Below are 27,819 nucleotides of genomic sequence, written 5' to 3'. Positions count from 1 at the left end.
TTCTTCTTACATATAATTTAACTATTAAACAAGGAGTTTATGTGGAAATACACCTGCTTTGTTAGGCTAAATCAAGTCTGGAAAGTGCACCTGTATGTGCCCATTAGTAATATTTCAGGCTATGACCAGACTCTAACAGAAATGCTGCATTATTTTGTTTAGACAAGAAGAAAAAGGTCAATCATAGGAGTTGCACGTATTTTCTCTGTTAACTTTTGAGAATGGCCTGAAGAGTTTTCAGCCTTTAAACTGAAGCAACCGACTACAAGATCAATCATTACATCGTAACCAAAGAAAATGTACAAAACAGTGGCCATAAACATCTTTTAAGAGGTAATGAAGCTGCGCTGCTGTATGTCAGTCAGTACTGTTTCACATGCAGGTGGTTTATGCACCTCGTCTGTATCCATGGACAGAGAGCATGATGCTCCAGTCATTCAGCGCTGCTCTGTTTTTGTTAGCATTTGTTCTGTTTTCACCTATAATAAGTCAGAGCTGGCTGCCAACCACTGTGCTCCAAGGTGGGAACTGCGACATGTCTGAACGGTGGAGCTCACTGAATGTGTTTTTAGGAATAACATGCTAATTATCAGTTTTTAAAATATTAAATCTTACCAGCATATTGACATAAAGCCCCTGAAAATTTGGTCTTGGATCTTACATTTGTCTTTAACATTACTCATAACTATAGTAAATAAACAGTCAGAGTCTAAGTTCAGACAAAAGTCAAGTTAAATGCATTGATTCATTATCTTATTAATAGTTAAACAGTCAAAAACTATTTTTCTCTTGCTTGGTTTAATCAGAATCCTACAACAATTTAGTTAAAAAATATTTCTAAATTATTATTGGTACACCAGGGTTTGTGACATCACATTTTTCGTACAAAGCCCCGCCCACTTCAAACCACAAAAACTTAAAAACTGAAATCTCTGATGAAATAACCAAAACTGTTATAACTTTGACAGAACTCTTTGTGTTCAACCCTGTGGCTTACAGCAGGAACTGATAAAGTAAATCAGGGAGCATAATATGTAATTATGAATTAAGACATTATGTCTTCATCCATAATCTCAGAATACTTCACCCACAAATCATTTCTTTCTTTAATATATCAGTTACTCACCCCATGTGACATTGAATTTGTGAAGAAAACTGGATTTCTCACATGCCTTTATGTGAATGAAGAATCCAAAAACCAAAAATTCTTGATAAATTGGAGTGAATAGAGGGGATAACATTCAACAACAGCAAAACATTCGTTTACAAACTCTTTCATCATGCATAAAAGTAGTGTGCCTATGCAAGTGGGATTGAACTCTGCACAAAGTTCAAAGGCAAGCACATGCCCAGGCATGCTTCTCATCCGTGTGTGACACTGTTTGTGCCGAAGTGTTTTAAATAGCAAGGTTTTAGCGAAAATGTATGTATATTTGGGAAGTACTGAGCATACGACTGGACTTGGATTATACTGCACGAGTTGTGTGAGAGTTTGTACATTTTTTAGTGTAGTTTTGCTGTTGTTAAACGCAGCCCTCCTTACTTCAGTTCATCAAGTATATTCTCCGTTTTTGGATTCTTCATTCACTGTGGATGCATGTGAGGGAAACAAAGTTTTCTTCTCAAATTCAACATAACACAGGTGAGTAATTGATAATTTTTTAGGTTGCTGTTTTCAAGCTGACTTACAGCCTCTGTGTTCTGTAACAGAGCAAAAACTACAAACTTTTTAAAGCCTTTTCTCAAGCCTACAGGGGTTGAGAGTGGCATATTCCAAAGAAAAATTGTGGATGGACTTTAATATGTTGTTTTGATTATCAGACGTTTGGGGTTCATAGATGGTTCTTCACCAGCAGTTCACAGTCTCACCTGAAGGTCAGTTTTTCCAACTCCCGGAGCTTTTGACCACATCACCTAATCTTCAACAACAGATGTTGTCTTGGAACTGCAGATATTTATATTTCCATATATTTTTTCAATTCAAGCTCCAGAGCAGCCTCTAAATGGACCTTGAGGTGAGATACTTTTGTCAACCAGACTTCTGGTGACACTAAAGTTGTATTTGTACATGTGGGCTGTACCGTTACTGCTTTGTTTGTGAATGTCATGTTAGATTATTTCTGGACACTTTGGAAGCCACAGACACAGAAGGGTGCTAAGTATAACTTGAACTTTCCCACTTTGCCTCATTCTCATCCCCTGCTTGACATTTTCGCGACTTCCACATGACCACTGTGGCCTGGAACATTTTTTTCCTTTTTCTTTTTTCTTTTACCTTGTAAACTGTGACACCAGCCCACGCTTAAGACCATCGCAGTCTGGATGTGTGATGGACAGGGTGTACAGCAGCTCCCCTCATTGCTGTTATGGCACTGAGGGCTCGGAGCCAGACCATCCAAATGCTGACGTCACCTCCACTTATGTGCACTGCAACTGAGTAGGAGGGAGGGAGGAGAGGGAAAGGAGAGGAGGGATGGGGAGAATAAAGTGATTGGTTTACCGGCCCCCTTCTCCATGACACATCATGAAAATAAAAGTGCCGGAGGCCTAAATTATCACATTCACCTTAACCGTGCACTCTCAGATGTTGTTTTAGAGCGGAATCCAAACCAAAGGCACTGCCTGTGGCTAACAGCCCTCCTGACCACAATGTCTGTCACTGCTCTCTGGATAAATAAATAAACAAAGTCAGGACAAAGGTCACTATAGGTTTTGGCAAGGAAACCACCACGATTCCTCCTCTCTTTTTTTTTTCTTTACATATTGTTAGAGGTTTTCCCCCACACATACTTTTTTCAATCAGCTCCAGTGACAAAATGGAAACTTGCACTTGTGTGTATAAGTGAGTGTATGTTTAACTGCCTGAAGGTAGAAATATATATTTTTCACCACTTTCTGTGGTGTTTAAAGTGTGAAACCAGCATGGAAATTAAGTTTTTGAATATTAGGATTGGAGGTCAGTGAGGGCACCACACTTAAGGTGAAAAATATATTTTTTATAGTATTTTTTTCACTGAAAATGTGTTATAATTTTTTATCAACACACATTATCATTATATTTTCTTGTCTAATAAAAGGCTTTTTGTTGGTTCCACGGTAGTTGTACTGATGCAGACTGTCTGCCATGGACAATATAACTCTCCCATGTAAATAATTTCCTGAAATAAAAGATTAAGTGCCACACCTAGTGGCTGAAGGGGGTAGAGCATTCACAACTTGTATTGCAATCAGGATGGAGAGCAGTTGTTGAAGAAGGTGATAAAATCACAGAAATGCCTTATTTAGTTGCTCACATGTACACATGACTACAGTTTGACTCCTTTCCCAGGAGCCTCTGTCACAAATTTCCACAGTCCCCACTGTCTCATCTCTGATTTGTAACTGACGAGCAGCCAGCGTTTGAATGTCACCGTGTCGTGGATGCTTGCCAGCCCTCTCATGTCTCCCCCCTCCACAAGGTAAGTTGCTTCTGACTGAAGGACAATCTTTGTCTCCACTGACCATCTCACATGTCTCAGCTGATGAGGTCGCGTGGGTCAGTGTGAGAGGCCCGAGTCTGGAAAACCCTGAATTTATTGAATGATTTATTCATGTCCCACAATTACAGCCTCCCCGACGATTATCATTAATTTGAGAGGAGGGGGTGGGGATGGGGAGGCAGCGTGGTCCTGGGTGCGCAATAAAAGAGGCGTGACGAGATGGTTGACTTGTGGGCCCACATCATTACGCACATTATGTAGATAATTGCTTTTTTGGGGGGTGAACCTCTAATTATTCAATAGGGCTATCGTCAGCGGAAGAAAGCTGAACCGAGATGGTTAGATTGACTGTGTCGCAATTACTCTGTTCATTTTCTTTTAAATCTTCAGCTGAGACTCTTTGATTTGAAACTTATAGGAAGACATTCATATAAAAGCAGTAAAATCGTGTAAGAAAGTGGGATCCCTGCTGAATTTTAAAGCAATATTCTGGATGTTGAAATAACCAACAATAAAGTTACTCCTGCCCGCCGCAGACAAGCTGCAATCCCATATCCCCTAAAATAAACTACATGAACTTTTTTTTTTTTTCCTGCGGGATGTTTCCTTTCCAGCTTTTTGCGCTCACTAGGACCCAGAGGCAACCTCGCACCGGCCAGTGTGGGTGAGTGCGCGCGGAGGGGGGGAGGCTGAGGTGGGGGGAGACTACACTAAATGTCATCTTCAACATCTTAAATAAGAAGGAAACACAAAACTAGAAATCTCCACACGTGACAGCGGCACGGCGCTATATGAGGAAAAAGGCAGCAAGCATCAGGACCAGTCTGGAGTCAGCCACCGCTCAACCTCAGCAGCCAGCGCGCAAAACGCACACTCACTCGCCGGCTCTCGTTTTCCGTTTTAAAGAAAGCAACACATGTGAGTTTTGTTTGTGCTGCGCTACAGGACGCGGACCGGACGAGCGCGAGTGAGGAACCGCAGGTAAACGGAATCCAACGCTTTTCACAAGAGAAGAGAGGAAAGGAAATCCCCCCTTTTCACCGCGACCACCTTTTTTCCTCCTCCTCGGACCTCTGTTCTCTTCTGGAGACACAAGTTTCTCACACAAAGAGGGATGCTGCATGTTCCCGAGCCGCACTTGCACTCAGAGGGAACCTAAAAGTGGACCGGAGCGGGATAACACTTCATTTGATGCAAGGTATACACCGACACCATATTTCACGGAGCGTCTTGGCGACTATTACGCACGGCTGCGCTTATTTTTTTGGAAGGGGCGTTTGAGCAGCACGCATTGCATCTTTGATTGTTCCAACACATTAACACATAGAAGATCAGTTCATTTTTTAATCCCCCTCTTATCACCCCACGCATCATTGTTTAGGAAGGTGTTGATTTCATTACACTGTTATCACAGTAACCTCCTTTTGTCATTCTCCCCGCAGCGCACCAAAGCGGACACTTTTAGTGACTGGAGGATCAGCGCGCTTCATAAAATGATCCCAATCGGCGGCGTGATAACATGTCGCATCCCGTCTGATGTTTGACACATTTGAGGATCGACTAAAGAAACTGGAGGAGGACATTACAAAGTCAGAGAATTCATCCCGAGCCCCGCTGGCACCTTTTTACTGGAGTCCGAACAACAGATCGCCGTCCAGATGCAGTTTCGACTCTTCTCCTTTGCCCTGATCGTATTGAACTGTATGGAGTACAGCAACTGTCAGGCGCCGTCGCACCGCTGGAGGAGAAACAAAAGAGGTAAGACGGGGTTGTAGCCTGGAGCAGCATCCAGGGGGTGACTTTAACAGATGGCGAAAGAGTTTGGGTAGGTCACGGGAGGCAACGGCAACAGTCCTAAACAAGGTTGCTCACACGTTTTGTTGAATGTCCGCGTGTGCGCACAGAGGAGGCGGAAAGTCCGAACAGTAGCCTATGACATGAAATACTGATGACTATCTGTGCTTGGCTTCTAAAGTGCACAGGTGAGGGTTCCCGATTTAAAACAGACGTAATTCAGAAACATTCCAGAAATTCAAACTGAAAGATTCAAGTCATGCATCTGATAAAATTTATTACCCTGTTAAAATAAGATTTTCCACATTATGTAACGATTTCAGAGCCGGTAGCTAATGCGTAAAATGTGCGCAAAATTGGCCACGCGTGTGGCTGTCCAAAATTAATATGAAACCGCGGTTGGACTGGCTAATTATGTTTAACACCTGGCTGTCAGACGGACTATTAACGCTACTTCCCGATGTTGTGCCTCCAACAAAGAGCTCCATATATTATTTACACGTGAAACTGCTAAAAAGCTGCTGGTGCGGGTCGGTCTATAGGGAGCTGGCGGCTTATGGGGGTCGTATTGTTGGGAGTTATTTAATGAATAGATACGGAATCCCCTTCCCCTGACTTATGAATTGCACATCTCCACTCCAGCCCCCTAAGCTGGTTTTAATTGATCTCATAACCACTTTGAACAGTTGGTAGGAAACCCGCATAACAATCGCTCAGCGGAGGCGCGGGAGTCGAGGAGGGGATCAGCCCCTTTGTAAATACTACTCTATACTCTGAATGAATGAGGAGACAGTGGGATTAGTAAAGTGGCCCCCGCCGAGCCCTCCTCAGACCTGTGACATAACACATCGCCAAGACCCTCAGGGGTGACCATAAGAGGAGGAGGAGAATTACGCACGGGGAGCATGTCGCCGACTTTTGGGCAGCGACGGCACAGTACGGCAGTACAGTAGAAAGACTAAAGTCAGGAGAGAGGGGGTCTTGTAAATTGTAAGGCAATCACAGATTTAATCATATGCGCTGCGTGCCAGGGGGAACCTCCACACTCTGCAAGCCCTCCACTGCCCATCTGCAAATAATCAGGCAATCACTGCGGGGTACTGGCACACACACGTTTCTCAGCTCCTCTGTGTGTTTCTTTCTCTGAGGACTGTGTGATCTGAGATAGTATATATCCAGTAGAATGTAATTTTTATAGTATGATCAATGTTTTTCTGGAGCTGCTTAAACCTGGAGGGCATTTTGGACGGTCAAGCAGCAAAGCCAGTCTTTACATTTGTCTCTAGTTTATCTGTGTGGTGTCTGTGTGAGAGAGAAAGAGGGGAAGAGAGAGACAGAAAGGGAGAGAGGGGAGTGGTGGAGGGTGGGCTAACCAATGTGGATGAGATCAAGAGGTTAACTTACACATTTGACCTCAAGAACAGCTTTAGGCTGAACACTATAAGCTACACAATGTTATCCCAGCCCTCAGAGCGGAAGTTACACTTGTCAAACTAATCCCATGCAAATATGTACTGGTTTTGCCCTTACAGTATTGTTGAAAGTGTGTGTGTGTGTGTGTGTGTGTTTTTTTTTTTTGGGGGGGGGGGGGCACTTTGCACAGCACTTTGGGCCAAAAGTGCCATTCTAGCAAGTGTTGGCAGCCGGCCAAGTGTTCGGTATTTGCTTCCTTCCTTTATTTATCACGGTTATATTGAAAGAAGCATGTGTAAGAGATCATTGTCCAATAGGCCCAGAAATGCTTGAATATTTTTCTAGCCCTCAAGGTTCCTGTGACAGCTTTATACACAGCCTGTCTGGCATGAAAAGGGAGCTATCCAAACCGTTCAGGAGTGTTGAGACCCAGACACGTTAGAACCTCAATTTGGGCCACACTCGGCTCGCCCAGGTGTAACTGTTTTATGGCTAACAAAACACATCCTGCATAATTTCACTTTTTTTGTTGTTGTTTTTTTTTCCATGCATAAGAAAAAGTTTTGCCATTGATACACCGTGCACATGTAGCCACATGAGCAAGTGAGGTGTAAAAAAGGATGGAGATGCCATTATAATTAGGGGATGTCAAGGAGAAAACAGTCATTGCGTATGACTCGAGCCCGCTAAAATGTATGAGTAGAGGCAAGATTGGGATCTTTGTGTGGTTTCTGGGCTGATCTTGTCTTACTCACTCGCTGCATGGCATGACCCAACCTCCCATTTGGCTGCGGCAATTGTGCATATACATTTTTTTCCTCATGTAAAACAGATGACAAAACATATTAAATTTACACCTCCTTACCCCCTATCCTGCCCCACTAGAAGCAAGGAAATGATGCCAATGAGCCCTCCTATGATATCATAGCTAGACACAAGGGTATTACTTTTCATTTTTATTCTCTGGCTAATGATGCCACCTGCTGACTACATAAAATCAGGCTGGAGTACCAATGCTGCCTGAAGGAACAGAGCCACACAGTGGGGCCCTTAGACGTTTAAACAGGTAATGAATAGGTAATAGTGCCCAAGAGTGGTGAAAAGTTGCCATGTGATACTATTAACCCTTCCACGTCTTGCCCAGACATCTGAATTCCCAGCAGGCCGCAGCGTGTCTCAGATCATATTCGACTGTGTAATCTGTTACTCTAACAGCGTTCCCAGATGTTTTGAAGGACAAAAGTGATTGGATGAAACTAATGCAGCCTAGCAGGGCGGGAGGAGTGAGGTCAGAGATGCATGACATTTTGTACCGCTCATGACAGTCAGCAACAAGGGTGTGTGTGGCGGCTTTTTGATGCCAAAGCTCACAGAAAATAATAATGATTTGTGGCTGACTATTCTTTCAACAATGAATCCCATAAAAAGAGTGTGGGAACTTGATACTCTTTCACACTTGTGAGTTGACTTTGTGGTTTGTTGATAATATAGAAAAAAAAAAGACTGGATGATTTTGTACATTTGTAGTCAAATGCAGTTTCTGGCTGTATAAGTTATAGAATTATAGCATCTCTGAGTGCAGATAAGTAATTCAAACAAAGTGGCCTCTCTTTCTAAGCTCTGGAAATCAGGCCTCAGTGTGCTGAAAGCTCACACAAAGTCCCAGGTTTGTGGGTGTAAGTGTTAATGTTGGAACCCGGTACTTCGGCGCAATATAATACATTGATTAAGTGCCTAACGGGGAGGAGAGGGAACGCTCCAAGAGGCTGCTTTTAAACCAGCCTTGCCACTCTTGGAAAAGGTGGAAAAAAAGCCCCGCAGATGGCACGTCTGTTAACAAGGCTTTCTCACATGATGCCACTCTAATCCAGGTGATGTGAGCCTTTTATTTATTCAATTAAACAGAAGGAGTTTGTTTATTTTACTCATCACTCGAAGGAAATGCTGAAAAGTGATCTGAGGTTTGACAGGATGGAGGAGGTTGCGCCGGTTGAGAAGAGGTGGGGGCTTTTCAGGGGATGAGGAAGGCATATTTAAGCAGATCAGCTGGAAACGGCTGAATGTGAACAGCATCACCTGAGAGGGATTACAGCGAGCCGAGTCTTGACCTGAGCCTGAGCTCCGGCGTCAAGGAACAGAGCTCTGTCTTTTCTCTCCCAGGCCCCATCAGCCAAGCTTCCATAAGTGTAAATCTGAGTGTGTATGTGCTCAAAACGTGTGTGTGTCTGTGAGAAAAAGAGCACAGGGAGATACACGGACACCCTGCAGGTGCATGTTCCCGATGCTCTAATGAAGACATCAAGTCCAGAACAGCCACCCTCACCCACCCCCAACTCCTCCACCAATCACGTCCACGGTCTGTCTTGGGGATTATCATGGCCATTAAGGACAATGATTCACTTATGTGCTGTATTGATAAATCACATTAGTCTGACCCAGCCTCCGAACTCTGTCGAAAGACTAGCTCCTTGTTTGACCTACTAACCCATACATGTCGATCCTGGCCTGTAGCGCAGCTCCTGCTCCGAGTCACAGCAGTATCAGATGAAGCCGGTGAAAGGCTCCTCAGTGCGCTCATGCCATGCTACACTGCCGAAAAACCCCAGCAGAGGAAAAAACATGCAGTGGCATGAACTTTCTACTGGAGAGAGAGACACAGGGTGAGATTCTTTTGGGTACCACGTGACAAAGCGGGGATGATCTGTTTCACTTTTTCTTTGTTTTCCCCTCAGAAAAAAAAACTATTCTCCTGTCTTTCCTGTGTCTGAAGAACTCAATTAACCTAATGAATTTAATTGGCTAAATGATCCTTTATCCCACGTTTTTAAGTAGCAGGTTTGTGGATTGAACAAGGCAAGGAAGTGAGAGATCAGATTCATACTCATCTATCAACTCTTTGGGTGTTGCTCCATGTTTCAGTATTTCACATGGATGAGAAAGCTTGTTTTGTAACACTTCTTTGCACTTCCATCTATCACATCACAGTGAAGACACATTCATTGTGAGCAGATTTGGTCCCGCCTTTTCCTTTCTTTTTCTGGGGGAATACACGGGGGGATCTTCTCTTCCACCCTCAATCACTGTCATCAGAGGATCCCATGTGCTGGCAAAACTAAATGCCAAACAGATGGTTTTATTTCAGGCTACATTTTACCACACTGTAAAACTTCACTTTTTCGGAAATGTGAAATAAAATGAACGCATTATATAAAATCTCATAATACACTCCATATTTCCTCATGGTGATTGGAAACTCCCGAGCAGCAGACAAAAACCGCAGTGTCCCTCCAGAGTGCGAGGGCGATTTTGTAACCCTCACCTATGCCCGTTCCCTCAATTGCGCACTCCCCTGAAGCAATTACACCTTAATACGTTTCCTTATAAAGCTACTAAATATGACCAGCCAATTTGGTCCGATTCTCTCAAGTTTATTGGGCCATAAAAATTCTAATGTGGGAATCATTTCTGAGTGCCACACATAAAACAACAACACAAAAGGAGCATTTTTTGAAAAAATGACTCATACAAGTTCTTCACAGGTAGGAGAGCTGCCCAGAGCTGGAGATGGAGCCCCTCAGGCTTACACTGAAATGCACTTCCAGACTACTTACCTCTCACATTACTAATACACACCTCTAAAAGAATTCAGTGAAGAGCTGTTTAGAGGTAATGATGTGGGTACAATAGGCATCCATTGTGTTTTTTTCCCCAGTGAATATGAGCATGGGAATTGTTAAAAATGACCAATTTCCCCTTCGCTGTTTACAAAATAAAGGAACTAAATCAAACTCGGACATTTTGAAAAGTACACTTATTCACTTTTTGCCAAGAGTTGAGATGAGAAGAGCAACACCTCTCTCATGTATGTGTGGTAAATACATAATTGGAGCCTGCAGCTGGTTAGCTTAGCTTAACATTAAGACTAAAAGCAGGGGAAACAGCTCACAAATTAAATATTATAGCTTCTAGCTTATGCTAGAATAAAGTGTAGTGTAAACATTTGTTGCTTTACTAAGTCTTGGCTAGGAGGATACACTGTAAAAATAATGGACGTAGCTACCTTGACATCACCCATTGGTTTGTGGATTCCTGTTTTTAAGCCTTGAGTTTGGCATTTTGGCCACGGCTATCTTGGTACATTTGTCATGAATGTTGAAATTAGCTATAGGGCTCAAAAGCACTTTTTGTACCCGGCTGTAGACATGTTTATTTAAATGGATTGGATGGAATTTAATTTCTAGTCCTTTGACCACTCAAAGCTACAAGTCAGATTCACACACTGGTGGCCAAGGCTACGATACAAGGTGCCACCTGCTACTCAGTTTTTAACACACTCACACACCAATGGAACAGCTATCGGGAGAAATTTAGGGTTCAGTATCTTGCTTAAATATACTGTCAAGCTGGACATTTTAACATGGGTGTCTGTGGGGATTGTCTTGCTTCTGGAGCCAGCCTCAAGTGGCCATTCAAAGAACTGCAGTTTTTGGCACTTCCATGTTGACTTCATTTTTCAGCCCCGGACGTTGTGGCTTGAGCTGGAGCCTGCAGCTGACTAGTTATGCTTAGCACAGAAAGTGAAAGTAGGACACAGCTAGCCTGTGTTAAAATCTACCGACTTGCACTGCAAGCTCACAAAGTAACCATTACAGCTTGTTAGTTTAACGCTAAAATATAGCCTAGCGTAGTTTAAACATCTGTCGTTTTACTATTTCTTGGTAGGAGCAGTTGCCAGGCAACCAGTGCAGACTTCAAGAAGGTGCTGGTCCCAGCTAAGAAATATTCTCACACATAACTCCGTGTAAAACTGGGGAAAACTGGGCGAAGCGAGGCTAGCTGTTTCCCTGTTTCCAGTTGTTATGCTGAGCTTAGCTAATCAGCTGCTGGTGATAGCTTCATATTTAACATAAAGACGTATGTGAAAGTGGTTATGATCTTCTCAACAAAGTCAATGTATTTCCTTAAAAGGGACTGTTCACCACAATATCAAAAATACATTTTCCTTTTACCTGCAGTGCTATTTATCAACCCAGATTGTTCTGGTGTGAGTTCATGACTGTTCTTCTTTCCAATATAATGGAACCAGGTGGCACTTGGTTTGTGGTGCTTAAAGCGCCAAAAAAAGTTCTACTGAATTACACCCGTCAACATTGTCCAGAAGGAAGTATACATTTATTCATGGACAAGAGACAGATGTGGAAAGATGTGGCGTCCTCCTCGGCTGAGCTGCAACGTTAGCTAGCTCCGTGGTGCTGGGTGAGCTATCAGTAGATGCATGCTTCCTGTTACACGGTCATACTGTTGGTAGGTGTAGTTGTTCATGAAACTGCTCACAACAAAGTCTGTCGATTATCTTGAGTAACCGGGTCATGTTTTCTGGACAGAGACATTGCTGATGAGTTCTTCAAATTAATTTTTTGGCACCTTGAGCACAACAAGCCAAGTGTCATCTAGTTCCATCATATTGGAGAAAGCAGATATCTGTATGGCCCATATCTCCAAGACTTAGCAACTCAGACCAAAACAATCTAGATTGATAAATAGCGCTACAGGTGAGAGGGAAAATATGTGTTTTTGATTTTGGCGTGAACTGTCCCTTTAATCCCCTTTGTTTTTATTCAAGTTGATTCAAGTGTATTTGACAGGCCATGAATTTTATTTCACACCTGTCCTAAATGTGTAGAGGAGCTGTACAAATTCAGGAATCTAGGAGCCCTTGCAAGGATGCTTAATGTCTAGTGTTTCTATAAAAGGCCACACTCTGTATCTGCTCTTGTTTGCCATGTCAGTGTGTTCCTCTGTGTGCGTGCCGACCAGTACCTACTTTGCATCGATCTGCAAGGCCTGGAAATCTGAAACTCAAGGAGGCCCCTTGAGAAAATACACCGACGAGTACAGAAACAAACACACACACTGACTGTAGTTTGGCGCTAAAGGCTGTTTGCATCAATGCCTGTTCGAATGGCTGCTGCTCTAACAGCAGCGAGGCATGGGGCTCTGATCGCTACCCCCTTGCCCACCCTCTAACACTCGACAGATGGACAAGACTCCTTTTTTCCCCCCTCTCCCTGCTTTTATGGGACCTCTAATTATGCTTACACGCCACATCAAAATAAAGCTCAGCATGCAATGCCTTTGGTATGGAGAGGAAGTGAGCTGGTCAGATGCAATAAAGAGTCTCTCTGCTGTGCTCGCCTGTAATTTGGCGGCCCAAGTATGGACATGGAGAGGTAAAGGTAAAGGTGCAGCTGCCCCCAGTGTTGCATACAGGCTGTCTGACGTGTCCATCCATGGAGTTGCTGTATCATTGAATTGCTTCAGTACTTAAATGCTTGATTAAACAAGTAATTCTCACTATTTTCTGCCAATATGATCAAGTAGTGTGTAAGATAAACCCAGCACACTTTAAAGAGACGTGCAAATATGTGACAGGATATTTTAGCCCCACCCTTGATGTATCTGAGCCAAGGACTGCAGGCAGCCTCTGTTATGGTTTTGTTATGGCTTTGGCTGAGGTTGGGGTTAATGATGGTAATTGGGCACCCTTAGACTAAATGAAGACTTGCCTGGAATTAGGCTTGGACTAGTTGGGACAAGAGCTTTGAATTCTACAGTGGGTAAGGCTTACACTGGATTTTTTTTTCTTGGGCATGGGGCTGTGTTGAGGCTGGCTTGTTCCTCTATCTCCTTGCTCTCAGGCCCTTGTGGTGTGAGGAGGGGAAGGCCTCATGGCTGCCTGCGGAGTGCAGAAGCACCCGGTGTGTTTTTAATCAGGAACAAGGCTGGGAGTCATTACTGGGCCCCGATGTTGAGCTCATTGTCTCTCTGACTCCCTCTGTGGAGAGAGGGGAAGACAGAGAGTGAGGGGGAAGAACAGAGAGGGCAACATAGCGTGCATGTCAGATGTAAAGAGGTCTTAGAGGGTCATCCCCTCAAGATTTATGTGGTCAGAATAGAAGAAGCAAAGTGATGGGAAGAGAGGATGCACAGAGCAGTGGAGGAGGGATTGAATGGGACATGCATCTGTCTGTTATCAGAGCAAAGCAATAAGACTGTATATCAATCATATAATGGAAGCTACAGTACGTAATAGTTTGCCTCGAGGCAGCAGAGTGCATTGCTCGTTCTGCTGGAGTCGTTCAAGCTCACACCACAGTAAGTGTCGCTCATCTTGATGTGCTGCATCTGTGATAAAAGAGCACCTCTGTCTGTCCTTACAAAACTTCAAGCTAACTTGCAAACATCCTAGCTGTCAAGCAGTAATTAAATTAGCCCCAGTGTTTTATGTTACAGTTGGTAAACCTGCGTCAACTGATTTCTTGGCCACTTGGGGGCGGCAGAAACAAGCTAAACACATATTGTCTCAAAAAATTTACTGTGTACCAATGACAGTCATAAGAACGCAGATTCAGGCTTCCAGGCTTTGTTACATGACAAACCAGCTTGCAGGGTACGGCTTTCCATAATGCTACAGCGAAAGGAAGAGAAGCCAGATTACGTAGCTAAGTATTGTGTTTTGCAAGTTTCACTTTCAGTTCAACTTGTCAGGCGATCAGGTTTATCTAATATTAGCAGCATTAGCTGTTTGATAATGTAGTTAAGCTGAAGCCTTATGCTATCATTTTCTGATTACAAGTAGAGGTTTGGTTGTTTGATGAGCAGAGTCAAAGATGAGCAGGTATGCTTGAGCTGCACATGGGCGGCTAAGGGGCAAGGCTAGTTTGCATATTCATAAATCAGCATGTACCAAATAAGGCAAAGGTGTAGAGTTGGATCTAAGGCATGAGGAGATTTTTTTCATGGAATGAAATGTCTAAATATGTAATTTTGTTGAACAAAGATGAGTTTTTAGGGCTTTGGTCAATGTCCAGAGAGAAACGTAGGGTTAGGATTGTTCAGCTCGGCAAATTTTATAAAAGAAAGTCTGATTTTTACAGCCTCGGTACAGCCAGACTGAATGGCGTCCTTGCTGACGCCTCACACAATCAGCCTTTTGTGGGTGGATCCAACATCTTGTCAATCCAATTACAGCTTGGCAATTTGCTTCCGTGGTTGTTGCAGTTGGGTTGCGTAAGTAAAATACAGATGGGTGACAAATTAAAGGAAATGTCTGAATAAATGGGTGACAAATCAACAAACGCAGATGCTTTCATACAGGGCAGTGAGGTCACTGAATGGTTTGATAAGTGTGAAAGTAATGTGAATCAAAGGCTTTGCCCTTGGTGATTATCAGATCTCAATCACCGTTACTGTCATCCACATGTGGGTTAATAAAGAGCTTTGTCTTAGTGGAGTTTTAGCTGTAATATTCAAAATTCTAATTCAAATGTATTTATAATACTGTAAATGAAAAATCTGAGGTGTAATTGGTTACCATGACAATCTTTCACTCCCTCCACAGTTCACTGATTTGAACTTTTGCCGCTTTGGATGAGCTGTCAGTTCACCTGTCGCTGAATGACTTTGAGTTGCCAAAGCCGAAATGTTTCTCCACCACAGGCCCAATGTCCACCAGAATTGGCCCAGCCCCGCTCATTGTTATACAGTGGTTGTCTGAGCCAGTTGTCATGTGGTTGCGGTCGTTGTTGTTGTTGTTTGTCTTGTACTTGTCTGTGTTGACTTAAGCCCATGTATGTTTTTGTGCTCACCCTGGCTGCACGCCATGCAGGCTCAGGACACACACATGCATACATAGTGTAAAAGGAGAGTGGAAGTCAATTTGTAATCTTCACATTTTTACGTTGCGCTTTGTCAGAGAGGACATCAGTTGTGGTGACTGCTTTTGACTTTTCTTTCTCCATCAGGGCTTCTCACTAATCTTGTTTTTAGGGTCCAGACAATGAAATAAGGCTGCGGTAGAGACAATGCTAGACAGAAAAGTATTAAGCTTTAAAAGAAAAAGAAGTCCATTAACATTTCCCAGATTCCTTTGCTCTTTTTCCCCCCTCTAGTTATGCACTTGTATTACATCTTGGCTGACTTCTCCTTAACTGGATATTATTTTATTTGGACTGGGGCCAGGTCTCAGGAGCAGCAGCCTTAGCTGTGTAAACAGCTGTCACCAGCAGGAGTTATAAATAATAGGTATCTGTGGACAAGGGTCACATGTAGTTTACATGTTTACCAGCTAATGGCTTCAGAGATGGTACTGCCTTGGTGCAGTAATGGGCAGCGCTGAAGTGTAATGGACAATGTGGGGCTGGTTATCATCATCAATGAGCACGAGGGCACACATGCATATGCATATGAGTGGCCAGAACAGTGTATTCTTATTAAGAGCTTACATAACTTTAGAAGTCGAGGGGTTATCTTTTGCAGAATAAGAGACTGCATCTAAGACATTGTTTAGAGAAGAGGAGACAACTCCTGTGGTTGAGTTATTGCATAGCTCTTTGGCACATCCAGTGCTTTGGAACGTAACAGCAGGCAATGCATGACAATGCAATTTGCTGCTCATTTGTAGCAGTAAACACTGTGGCATGTAGGCACAAGACAGGTACAGCTCCACGCATCTGTTGCTTGCATGTAATGATACACTTCGTGACCTCATGCCACCCAGAGATTTTGGATGCAAGTCCCAGTTTCTTCATCCAAAAGTTCCCTTTATCGCAACATCTAACACCTTCATTAGATTCTACCTCACCTGCATACCAAAGCTCTGACTTTTTCTTTCTTTTTATTTGTGGCAACTCATGACATTTCCACACCCAGAAGCACATGTAGTACTTTTACTGAGAGGAAATTATCTTTGCACCACAGTCATTTTGCTTTATGTGCTCCATTTTGGCCTGTGGAGGCCACTCATACTTTATGAAAGCATTTATTCCAAGTCTCCCTCAAAGGGCACTGCAGAAAAAGAAATGTGTGCTCCTGAGGGCTGAGTGTGGCTCTTTCAGAGCCAATACAAGCCGGTTCCTGTTAAGAAGCTCGGGCAGTGCCAGCCATTCAGGTGCAGTTTGTGGTGGTGTGAGAACATGACGCCAGATGTGATCCAGACACCTGCTAAAGCAGAAGGTGGCTGCTCTCATCTGGATACAACAAAGCTGTATATCACAGGCCTGTGAAACACCTCAGATGAACTTCTCTTTAATATATTTGTGTGCCTGTGCTTTTGGGATAACGCTCAAGTTACTGGTGAAGACATGATCGCACTTAAAGACAAATGGATAAATCTATTGGCTGGTGACAGCTTGAGTTAAAGTATCAGTCTAATACATCACCCTCTAACCACCACAATGGTCATATAATGCTGTGGCCGATCCTTTAGTAGAAAACAGACTTCAGTGAGTTGAGAAAACAAGACAAGTTGTCTTCTTTCCCCATGAGAAGCGTAATGTAGATATTGGATCCAGCCCAGTTTTTCTGGGGAGAAAAATAAGTCTTTGATGTTTAGAGTTTTGTTGTTTTTTTGTGGCAGGCACCATGTGTGAAAGTGAGACCATGTCTTTGCCATCTGTCCCCTGTGGTGCACTCCACTTTTGACCCTGGCGATCACCTCACATCTCCCTGTTGTGCTCGGCGGGCTCGGAGGGCTCGGAGGTTGTGTCTTGTTAAAGGGTTAATGAGGTAGAACTTTGAAGCAGACGTCCTACTTGAAATCAGTATGAAGGGAAATGGAGGCAGTTAGTCAGCATATGCTATTTTTTGGTAGCATTTTTTTTCAATTGAGATTTTACACAGGCCTAAGAAACACCAATTTGTAAAATATGCTACATATTACTGTATATTAAACTATCCAGTATAACAGTATTTAAAGAAGTTAAAAATAGCTCCTCCTCCACCAACTACAACATTATTAATTTGTAATAATTAAACTCTTATTAATCTCTGTTCTGCTGCATAATATTTCTATATTTGATACTTTAAATACATTCTGCTGATATGATATTTGCACTTTTATCTTTGTTAGGTGTAGACTGCAGGACTTTTACTTGTAATTATTTAACTGCAGTAAAACTACTTTTATGACGTCTTTAGTCAGCAGTATTGGGAGGTAATTAAGGACTTTCACAGAAGTAATTTAGGATTTTAAGGTAAGCTTGAAGGATTAGTATGACGTTTTGGAAAATACATGCTTGTTTTCTTTGATACCACTGTCATATTTGTCTCTGAAAAGTGAAGCTAAAGCCAGCAGCTCGTTAGCTTATCTTGTTTAAGCAAAGACTGGAAATTTACGGGTGCTGGTGGGCAGATTTTGTTCCATTTGGACAGAGCCAGGCTAGCTGTTCCTCCCTGTTTCCAATTCTTGTGCTAAGCTGAGCTAACCAGCTGTTAGCTTCACAGACGGAATCACCATAACATCGTGCTAACACTTCCAGGCAGACAACAGGCAATTGTTGAATTGAGGCGGTGTCTGCTCAGCACGGTTTCTTTTCCCGATGTGACGTGGGGGTTTTCTACATGGTAGTAATTGTAAACAAACATTTTGATTCATTCTATACCACAGACATTTTCCAAAATATACCGACACGTTTTCTTTAAGTAGGCTATTTAACGCTACTAAAAAAATGAAAATATTGGTTTTACCTTCTGTAACACATTATTACTTTACTAGTTATTAGTTACTTTAATTAACTGATGCAGGATTTTCACTTTACTGATTCAATGATCCACCCATCCATCCCTTTTTCCAGTTTACTGAAGTGAATGATTTAGTTTTTTTTCCAGCACTATCAATCAGTGACTGGAGGTAATAAAACACAGCTTTTTATATTAACATTTGATAGTCTTTTACTTGACAAGCTGTTTTCGTGTGACACTTAAACAAAAGATGAGCATCCCCCCTTCCATCTGGCTTCGCAGCTACACCATGTTGTGCTTTCTGGCAAAGTATGAGAAATCCACATCCAACTCTTCTGTTTCTCAGATGTGTGAGCTGGAAGTTGGGATGAGTTTAGTCAAGGTGATGACAAATGGGGAAAGGAGAGTGAAAAACGGGCTATGGTGGGAGAGACGGAGCATTGCTACATGGGGTGCAAATATGCCAAGCATGCCCGCTAACTTTACTGATCCTCGCCTGTGATGTCCTCGTTCTCCTGCACCGAGGGAAACCCACGGCCAGGTCCCACTCAGCAGCATGTGTGTGAGTATGAGTGGGAGGTGTGGGCGTCTGTGTGCGAGTGAGTGAGTGAATTACTAGACTTCCAGCACGTTGAGCTACAGGTGTGAAAATTAGGTGTGAGGTTTATGTGTGATAAATTACCAACATGTGGGCTAATCGGAGCCACCCCACCTTTTCCTCCACCCACCTTTTTCTCTCTCCCCTTTCCTCCTTTCTGTTGGGGGAAAACACATTTCTCCCACAGCTTGAGCGGATTTGGGGGAGTGTAAATATTGAAATATTCAAAGGTCCAAACTTTGTTCTTTCTTTTGGAGCTCATTTCTTACTTCCCACTGCTTATATTTCATCTGCAGTTTGTATTTTACAGGTTACTGTCAATGGCTTGGGAACTTGGGGACGAACAGGGTGTTTTGGGCACATGGGCAGATTTATTTAAGATTTTAAAAGTCTAATTTACAATCTTTACATCCATCAGTGTTACCTTTTTTTCCTGTTTTCTGAAGTGGGGCACACTTTGTCTATAAATTATAGTATTTCTTCAGATGAAAAATATTTAGAAATTTCACATTTCAGCTCCATTTTCAGTGGCATAATTAACACTGCCTCCATAGTTTGTTTACAAGTCTTATTTTTCTTAATTTATTGTCTTTCCTGCTATAATATTGACTGAGGTCCTTCCATTTTGATGCCTGGTCGGTGCAAAACACATCTTCTTAAATTCAGTATAAAATCCTAAGACTCACAGCAGCAAAACAGTCCAGATGGATAAAAACTGTTCCACCAGCTCCGTCAGTTGCTTGTAGATACATACATTTTTGCCATGTTGGATTCTCTGAATTTGAATTTCCTGACAGACCTCCTGTATTTTGCGAACACCTCCTTGACACTTGAACTAATCATTTCCAAATGTGGTGTGCATCATCTCTGGACTCTCACGACTAAAAGCTGTTAAAGTTTTTATGACACTATAGTTGTGCAGCTAAAGGCCAATGTGTTATTGGCACAAAGTTACAAAGAGGCCATGATTTATCAAGTCCAATCTTTAGAAATCCTACAAATGTCATTTTAGGCCAAATTTTAAAATTTCGTCTTCACTAAATCTGCAAATTCTAAGTGCTTAGTTTATCCATAGTTGTCACAGTGCTTGGAACCTGCCAACTTTGATTTGCAGCTGTATTGTAATGCTAAAATATAGGTCCTGGATCATGTTGCATTCACGGAACAACACTGCAGGTACGGAGCGAGTTGCTGAGAAACAGTGGTGAGTCGAAAAATACTGGGGCGTTTCATGAGAATATCAGCCTTTTTCTTTGAATGGCCGAATAAAGATGGGTGAGAGATGAAGAGCTGGCAAGAAACATAAACCACATGCTCATCTTCTGGTGCCTGCCCAGAGAGCGATAAAGTCCATCCCCCTGAGTCACTGAACTCCCATAGTGCTTCATTCCTGAGTGTTGTAAAGTCCTTTTGCACCTGTGCTGACCAACCATGACGTATGAAGCGAGTATCACTGTCGAGAGAACGAAAGGCAGATGCCGTGTGATGACCTTTGATGCTCAACAGGAAGTGCCAGGTTGATTAAGAAAAAAAAATCAATGGTGAGAAGGCAGACACGTTTTTGTTTTAGTCTTTTTGTGCTATATGCGTAGAGGTTAAGGGGAGCTCTTACTAAATGTGTGATGTTTCATGCATTGTTATGAAGTGTTGCAATTTACACCATTTTTTGGTTAAACCACTTAATAACTGTGCCTTTATCCACCACCAAAAATAAAGCAGCATCTATAGCAGTTATTTTTAAAAGTGTTAAAACTGTCCTTCAGAATAGATTTTCCTTCTCTGGAACAAAAGTTTAGGATTATTAGAGGTTTGCATTGTTTTAGTGCATTGTTTAAGCTTATGTTGACATCAACTGTGAGCAGATATTCCGTTGTCTTCAAGGCCCGACTGAGCCGTAAAACATTTTATGGGGACCGCAACCCACAGTGAAGAGGCGATGCTGTTACTTGACCACCACATCAAGGTTGCTCTCTCAGTTTTTTCCTCCTGTGTGACCATGGATCTTTCCATGGCGGTCACATGTCTGTTATGATGGTCAAGGGTGCTGGGGTGCAAGCGTCCATCACCGTGGCAGAAAGTGTTAAAAGACTGCAGCACATACTGTGAGATGAGGTCAGCTAGGTCACCTTTTATTTCTAATTTTCCTCAAACAAGAATTATGAGGGCTCTTTCACATCAGGGGATCCAGATGTGGGATTTGACCCAGGACACAGGATTTAAGTCATAATCCATCATAAAGATGTTAATAAGGAAGTGAACTAACCGAGGGTCTTCATATAGAGTTGGAAAGGGGGAAGGGGTGAAAGCCATGATGAGTTCAGCTGGACAGATGGGCGAAAGGTGCGCAGAGAGTTTCCAGATTGGCTCAATGAGTCAATGTCTCTATCTGACTGTCTGCAGGGTTAGAAAACATAGGACAAAGGTTAGTAATATACACTGTACAAGTTACATTTTCTGGATTGCTGATATGTACAGTAGCCTCTAGTTTTGTCAGCTAATACCCTTTTTCCACAAAAAATAGTGCATGCATGCAGTTTTTTTTAAGCGTGGGAAAACCTGTTATAAATAGGCGATAAACTGCTTTTCCATTGCCAGTAGACAACAGACAAGTATGTTTGGGGTTTTTTTTTCCTAATGTGTCACATTCACCGTCATAGACAGGCCGTTAAACAAGTCAGTAAACAGTAGAAAGCAGTGAGTGACAATGTTATGGTGGTTACTTCTTTTTTTATATCCCTTACTTTTAAGTCTTTTTCTCAAACTCGGTCCTGACTACATTTTGAACAATGTTTGAGCGCTGCTTGGATGTAAACGGACAGTATTTTGTGGCGGCCCATTTCTGCATGCACTGGCAAAGGGGCTAAATAGCATATCCACCTGTTGTTGAAATTCATTACATTTTGATAAGATGACAGAGAATCTGATTAAAAGTGGGCTAAACTAAGACCTCAAGTCTTCTGAGAAAAAGAAAATAAAACATTCTTCCTCTTTGAAATTAGCCGTTACTTCATATGCAGAAAACTGTACCATTGTTCAGTCCTATACATTCAGGTATTTTACTGTTCAAGCCTTACTTGGTCTGATATGATAAGTAGCTAACGGTAGCTATGTTGGTAACGTTAGCAAATGTCTGGTTAATATCAGTGTTTAACACTATTAAGTGGGCTATTACTAGCTTACTTACTAGCTAAAATGCTAAGCTACCGAAACAGTAGCAAAAGTAGACAGCACTCATAAGGTCAGTTAACTAACGCAATGTTTGTTAAATAGTAGTGTATCCTATAGCTAATTGTCACTTGTAGCTGCAGCTTTTCAGCACATCACGTTTTAAAGAAAGTTTCCCCTTTTTGGGAAATAGGATATGCTTACAGTTTCTTGCTAAGAGATAGATAAGATGATTGATACCACTCTCAAATCTGTACCAAAAATATGTAGCCATCTAGAGCCAGTGGCTAACGTATCTTAGCATAAAGACTGGAGGTGAGAAAACAGCTAGTGTGGCTCTGTCCAAAATGAGAGCAAAATCCGCCTACCAGCACCTCTGATTCTCACATTCAAACGGTTCCCGGCTTTACCAGCAAAGACTCCGGGAAGTGACTGCTCCCGAGAATGGTCTCAATCTTCTCACTGAACTCTGAGTGAAAAAGCAAATCAGCGCATTTCCCAAAATGTCAGTGTATTCCTTTAACAACAAGCACTTTGTATGATGGCGATGTGGTCATACAATGACTCAAATGTAGTTTTCTCACCTGCATGTGAATGTGTCTGAACCTGTTGAATCACACCAAAGTAAATTACCTTGAGCTTCTGTTTTATTGAGCACTAAAAGTGCAGCTTTAAATTGGCCCCCATTTTCCAGTTGCCTGTTTGAACCGCGGCTGCCTGTTTTACCCATTCACCATATAAACCACCACCCTTTCAAGTGAAGGTTCAAATCTCTGTGCTGCCCGCCTCGCCCGGTGGATCTGTGTCACAGGAACACTTTGGCCGAGCTAATATGTCTGACAGCAAATGTGTTTGCTCAGTCTCATGCTGCAAAATCATTATAAGCAGCAGGACTGTCCTAAATTATAAACATGTGCTTACAGTATGATCTGTTAAAGTAAACTGGGGGAAAAAACGTAGATCCTAAAACCTGACTATTTCCAGCTGGAAAAGAGTCGGAGGCAAGTCCAACATATTTTCTGCTAAATTGGAACAGAAATGTGCCTTCAGCGCACAGGCCTGAAGTACCCCTCTCTTACCCCTTCTGTTTTTTCTCCACAATTTTTGAGCTAAGTGCAACTTCCAGTTCCATGACAAATAAAGTCACGGGCCTGAAAAGCGGGTGGTTTGATGTCATTTTCCATGTACCAGCTTTTAACGAGCTTGAACAATGTTGAGACGTTACAACGGCTGGTGAACTCTGAGTGCGAGGGGTGACACCGTTGGCTCTCCTTGCTTTTTACAGCCACACAGTGTAAGCCTGGTTGGTTAGGTGGTTTGAACAGAGATCCAGAAAGCGCCTGTTGCTTCTTACAGTTCCGCCTGCCGCCCGTCGGCCGATGGCTGCAGTGCTGTTCTGTCCCGCATCTGCCCTTTCGCTCTCCCAAGCTTTCTCTTTTTCCTCTAAAGTGGAGCAGCAGTAAGCTTATACCATCATTTAGGGAGGTGGACAATAAACAATAATTGTCTCAGTGCCACGAGGAAAACGTATAATTCTGTTGGTGGATGTGATGTTTTCCACATGAGAGCACAAATCTTCTTGACCTGCTGTTGCTTTGCCACTCCAAAACTTGAGGTTTGCCATCCCTGCTTATTCCCCATGTGACATTTATAATTAGTATACATCTAGTGAATAACTCTATTGTCATGTTACTTGATAAACTTTCTCTTATAGACTGTACTGTAAGTGCCTTTTCTAAACAATGGGCAGTGTGGCTGCTGGTTAGTTGCATTCATAGGCTGTATTATTAGATTTACATACCAGGGGCCCTTGGAGAAATGGAGTAGAACTGTGAGAATAGAAACAGTTGTGTTTTAATATAAGCTCTTGTCCTCGCATTGCTGGGTGTGGAATTCACTGCTGTGCTATGATATTGTCTCAAGTCTGCTGCATTTCCAACTTAGTAGTTACTCAAGACACACTTTTTATCCAGCTTGTATCCTGTGCAGTGGCTTTTTATTTCAGGAGATTTGAAATAATACTTGACAAGATAAACTACAGGGTCTAAAAAATGCCTCCGTTATATGCCTCTTTGCCCAATACCATCAACATCTAATGTGGATATGTTGGAGTTTATATCTAATACTAAACTGTGGGTGACCCATTGCACGCTCTTTGGGTTTTTACAAGGAGAAGAAATCAATACGTATTGTAAAAAATAGTGGTAGCATGTTAGAGAAGTAATGACTGAGGGGATTTGGTCTTAAACAAAATATCTTCTGTGTTATTTGATAATGCTTGGCAGTGGCTCCACTAGAAATTTTTCATAGAGATAACCAGATAGGGCTGCTTAAAATCTTGGGGTGGCACACCAAAACCAAAAGCCATAACTGAATTTCAGGGATACTGCTGGGTTGGTAGTACTTTTCGTTAGAAAGACAAATGTATGGCTTTAATTTGAAGCAGCTCATTAACTGTAAGGAACAAAACATAGGTGGAGACAAACAAATTGAATTTAGGGGAGACTTATGGGTACCAAAATAACCCATTTTCATTCAGATATCTTGAGGTGAGAGTTCAAGAGACCCCTTCAAAAATGGCCATGCCTGTTGTTCCCCCACCAAAATTTAGCCTAACTTTGGCACATTTTTTAGTCCCCCCTCTGACAAGCTATGCCCATGCAGTTGGTACCAATGGATGCCTTAAGTTTCCAAGACACCACTACTTTAGTGCCCATCAGGCTCTTAAAGACAGTTATGTCAGCCTAGAATTATTTTCACCAGGAAGGCCAGCAATTGTATTGGGGGGCCACAGCCCCCCTGGCCCCCGTTGGAGTGCCACTGCTGCTCAGCCCACAAGTCTGTGATTGACATGAGCAGCTGAGAGGTGAGAAAGAGGCATGTAACCACCTTTTAACATTTTTCAGATATTGCAGACCATCACAAACCCACATCTGATAGCAACATGAACATGAATATGAATGTTTTTGGCATAATTGAATCCCATTTTGCCCATAAAACATGAAGCGTGAGGAAATACTACTAAAGTTTTATTAAAAATCAGATACGCTCCAGTCTGGCCACATCTGACATGATGGCTAAGATAAAGTATGTTTATATTATACTGTATTTCTAATACTATAATGCATTTTCTTTATGTTATTCTTTAACATTTTCATAAAATTGTCAAATTTAAAGAGCTGAAAATGGTTCCAAGGTATCAGTTTTCAGCAGCGCCGGCTCTAAAACGTTTTTATCGAAGGCAGCTTAAAAGAGCCCACATCAGTGAAACTCCACGTAAGAATGTCTTCTTGTTCTCAATGTTAAGTTCCCGGCTCTAAAAGAAACACAAAAATTATGTGCAATTTGCCTTGTTAGGGTTTCGGGTTGCAGAAAGTTGGAATGGGTCAATGTGAATGATTTCATGGGTAACGGTAGGTGAGTGGAAGGCAGGAAGTGAGCCGGTCGTGGGTGGAACCCCTTGTATATGTGGAGTTTTTTGGCAGCCTCGAGCGCAGTCTGTCACGCTTGCTTTGGACTCATAAAAACGTACCTGAGACAGAGTTTGGGTTTCTGCTGGATCTCACTGTGGCCCTAATTGCTCTTGAGCTGCTTCAGAGCAAACCTCCCAGCGAGCCTACGGCTGGAGAATGAAAGTGCTGCGCTCCAAACATGCCGTCATTCCTCATGTTGTGAGCCTGACTGTTCCGCATGAATGAAAGGCCAAAACTTCACCTGCACAACCTAGATACTTATCAATGAATATCTGCAAGGCCATTTCCCCGTGTAATGTTGATTTTATGGTCTAAATTGTAATTTTCAAATTGTCAGATGCAATAGTTTCAAAAATGATGACCAAAAAATGATTGGTCTTGGATATTCTTCCAAGTAGGGAAGTACACTTATTCGCTTTTTTGTCCATACCATTCTCATAGATACAGGCGCTGTCCAGTCATAGCTGGGAGGCGTGGTGAGGGTGGATTTGACAAGGGGGAAAATAATCCATTCCCCCAATGCTGGGAAAGCACCATAGATGACAATAATAATAAGATACTGGACCCCAAGATGGTGCCTATTGAGTCCAGTGGAACTGCTTGCCTTGCACATACGCCAAAAAGTTTCTAGCTTCTAGGTTAATTTTACTTTGATTTTAAGACTTCCTTTCTCAGTTTAAGGAAAGTTTTAGAAATATAAAACCTCACTGGATAAAAATGCACAAAAGATAGAGACTTATGTGACCTTGTTTGCAGTTCGATGTGTCCTGTCAACAGTTTTACAGACGTCTCTTTTATAATAGTGGTCTGTGGGGAAAATGCTTTTTGGCCACTGGGAAAAATTAGAAGCAGGGCTGAACTGCTTTCCTGGGGGCCTGGAAAGTGTGGTTTTTAAACTCACATGCTAATGTCAACAAGGTGTTGTGTCTTATACAGACGCCTTGCGGTCACTTAACAAAGAACGCCACGTTCAAAAATGAAGAAGAACTGGATTGGATTGTTGTGCCTAGCTCATAAAAGACTGGACAAATGATCCAACTAAATGGCCTGAAGTGTCATTCCCAGATATCTTTCTGCTGCGGTCCAGCCTTTTTAGTTTGTAGCGTTAGAAGAATGGGTCCTTGTATCGGGGAACAGGAGGGAGCTACCACTGTCATGTTGTTAGCTGTTGTAAAACATGAGGAAAGCTACTCGGTTTGCAAAGTTAGGAGGCCTGAAACAATCTAAGACCATTTGAATAAAGCAATCTTAGTGTTACCTGTAATTAATTGCCAACTACACACGTGGGATTTGACAGGTGATTGAACTCATCCTGCTGCTAGGCGGCTCGCAGCCATCATGTTCTTTGGTTCTTTCTCTTGATTGACGTTAATGCAATGTATAGTTATGTACTTTATGTAAAGTTATGTAGGTTAGGGCAAGTAAAGATACTGTGGTTAGGTATAGGAAAAGAAACATGGTGATGACGAACCTGAATATGATTCAAAATTCATTCAATGTTCACAGTTCCTGGAGGAAAGTCCTGTGTTTTGTTACCCATCCACCGCCACCACCTGCTTTCTTTCAGGGGCTGCTACCTTTACTCTTGTCATTTCATATCATTTGTTTATTAATAAACAAGTTTTGTTAAGCTAAGCTAACAGGCTGCTGGCTGTAGCTTTATATTTACGCATGAACACAAGTGTATCTTGTATCTTTCAGCAAGAAAGCAAATAAGCATACATCCCAAAATGTCAAAATATTCTTTCAAAACATACACATTAGGGTACATTTCGCCTTGGTAATGCTTATTAACAATGGCATTCCCATGAACACTTGAATGCATTTTTTTCCAAGTCTTAAACGAAATCATCCTCCGTCTAGCTGCCACAGTACATTGAGGATGCGTGAGGAAGAGGATATATGAAGGATCTTCATGTGGTTCATGTACAAGAGCAGCAGCTTCATAGCAACCCTCTGCCTGGTAGACATGACACACTGAGGCTCTTATTAAGTCTTTGTGTTAAAAAGTTCTTGCAGAGGCTTCTTCAGAGATCTTCATCTGGCCCCTGGCTTTTGTACATACAATACTTCAGGCTTAAAGGGGTCTTCAGTTAGCTGTCAGAAGTGGGAACTGCGGATTTGTTTTGTTTCACGTAATACGTATTCTGTGGTTGAAACCGTAAACGGCATCGGTTTATCGTGCGCAGCGAGTGGCACTTCGAATGGCGTGTACGCTCCTCTCCTGTTTTAAAAAACATGCATGGCAAACCCGGTATCCATAATTTCAAAATGAGCACTTTCTGTGCGGCTTTTCTATATGTCTGGGTCACTTCGGTTTCAACGTGATTGACAGAAGAAACGCTCGAAGAGCTGAGGCTTTATATGATTTGTGGGG

General features: G+C 42.3%; 1 protein-coding gene across 6 annotated transcripts in view; it reads left to right on the top strand.

Moving 5' to 3' along the window:
- Positions 1-1,324: 1,324 nt before the first annotated feature.
- The window catches only part of rspo2 (R-spondin 2), a 75,311-nt gene continuing 48,816 nt past the window's right edge, over positions 1,325-27,819 (top strand). The window contains exons 1-5 of one of the 6 annotated variants that reach the window (XM_078171947.1): positions 1,325-1,642; positions 1,822-1,875; positions 1,986-2,015; positions 3,329-3,458; positions 4,922-5,237. In XM_078171947.1, the coding sequence (XP_078028073.1) occupies positions 5,138-5,237 (100 nt within the window). In that variant the 5' untranslated portion in view covers positions 1,325-1,642; positions 1,822-1,875; positions 1,986-2,015; positions 3,329-3,458; positions 4,922-5,137. Of the gene's footprint in view, positions 1,643-1,821; positions 1,876-1,985; positions 2,016-3,328; positions 3,459-4,165; positions 4,678-4,921; positions 5,238-27,819 lie in introns of those variants that run through there. The other 5 variants (XM_033639936.2, XM_078171948.1, XM_033639937.2 and 2 more) reach the window with 5 other exon arrangements.

The sequence above is a fragment of the Epinephelus lanceolatus genome, chromosome 10 (assembly GCF_041903045.1).
Source record: "Epinephelus lanceolatus isolate andai-2023 chromosome 10, ASM4190304v1, whole genome shotgun sequence".
NCBI lineage: Eukaryota > Metazoa > Chordata > Actinopteri > Perciformes > Serranidae > Epinephelus > Epinephelus lanceolatus.
The sequence above is the reverse complement of the archived record's forward strand: the minus strand, read 5'-3'. Positions and strand labels throughout refer to the sequence as shown.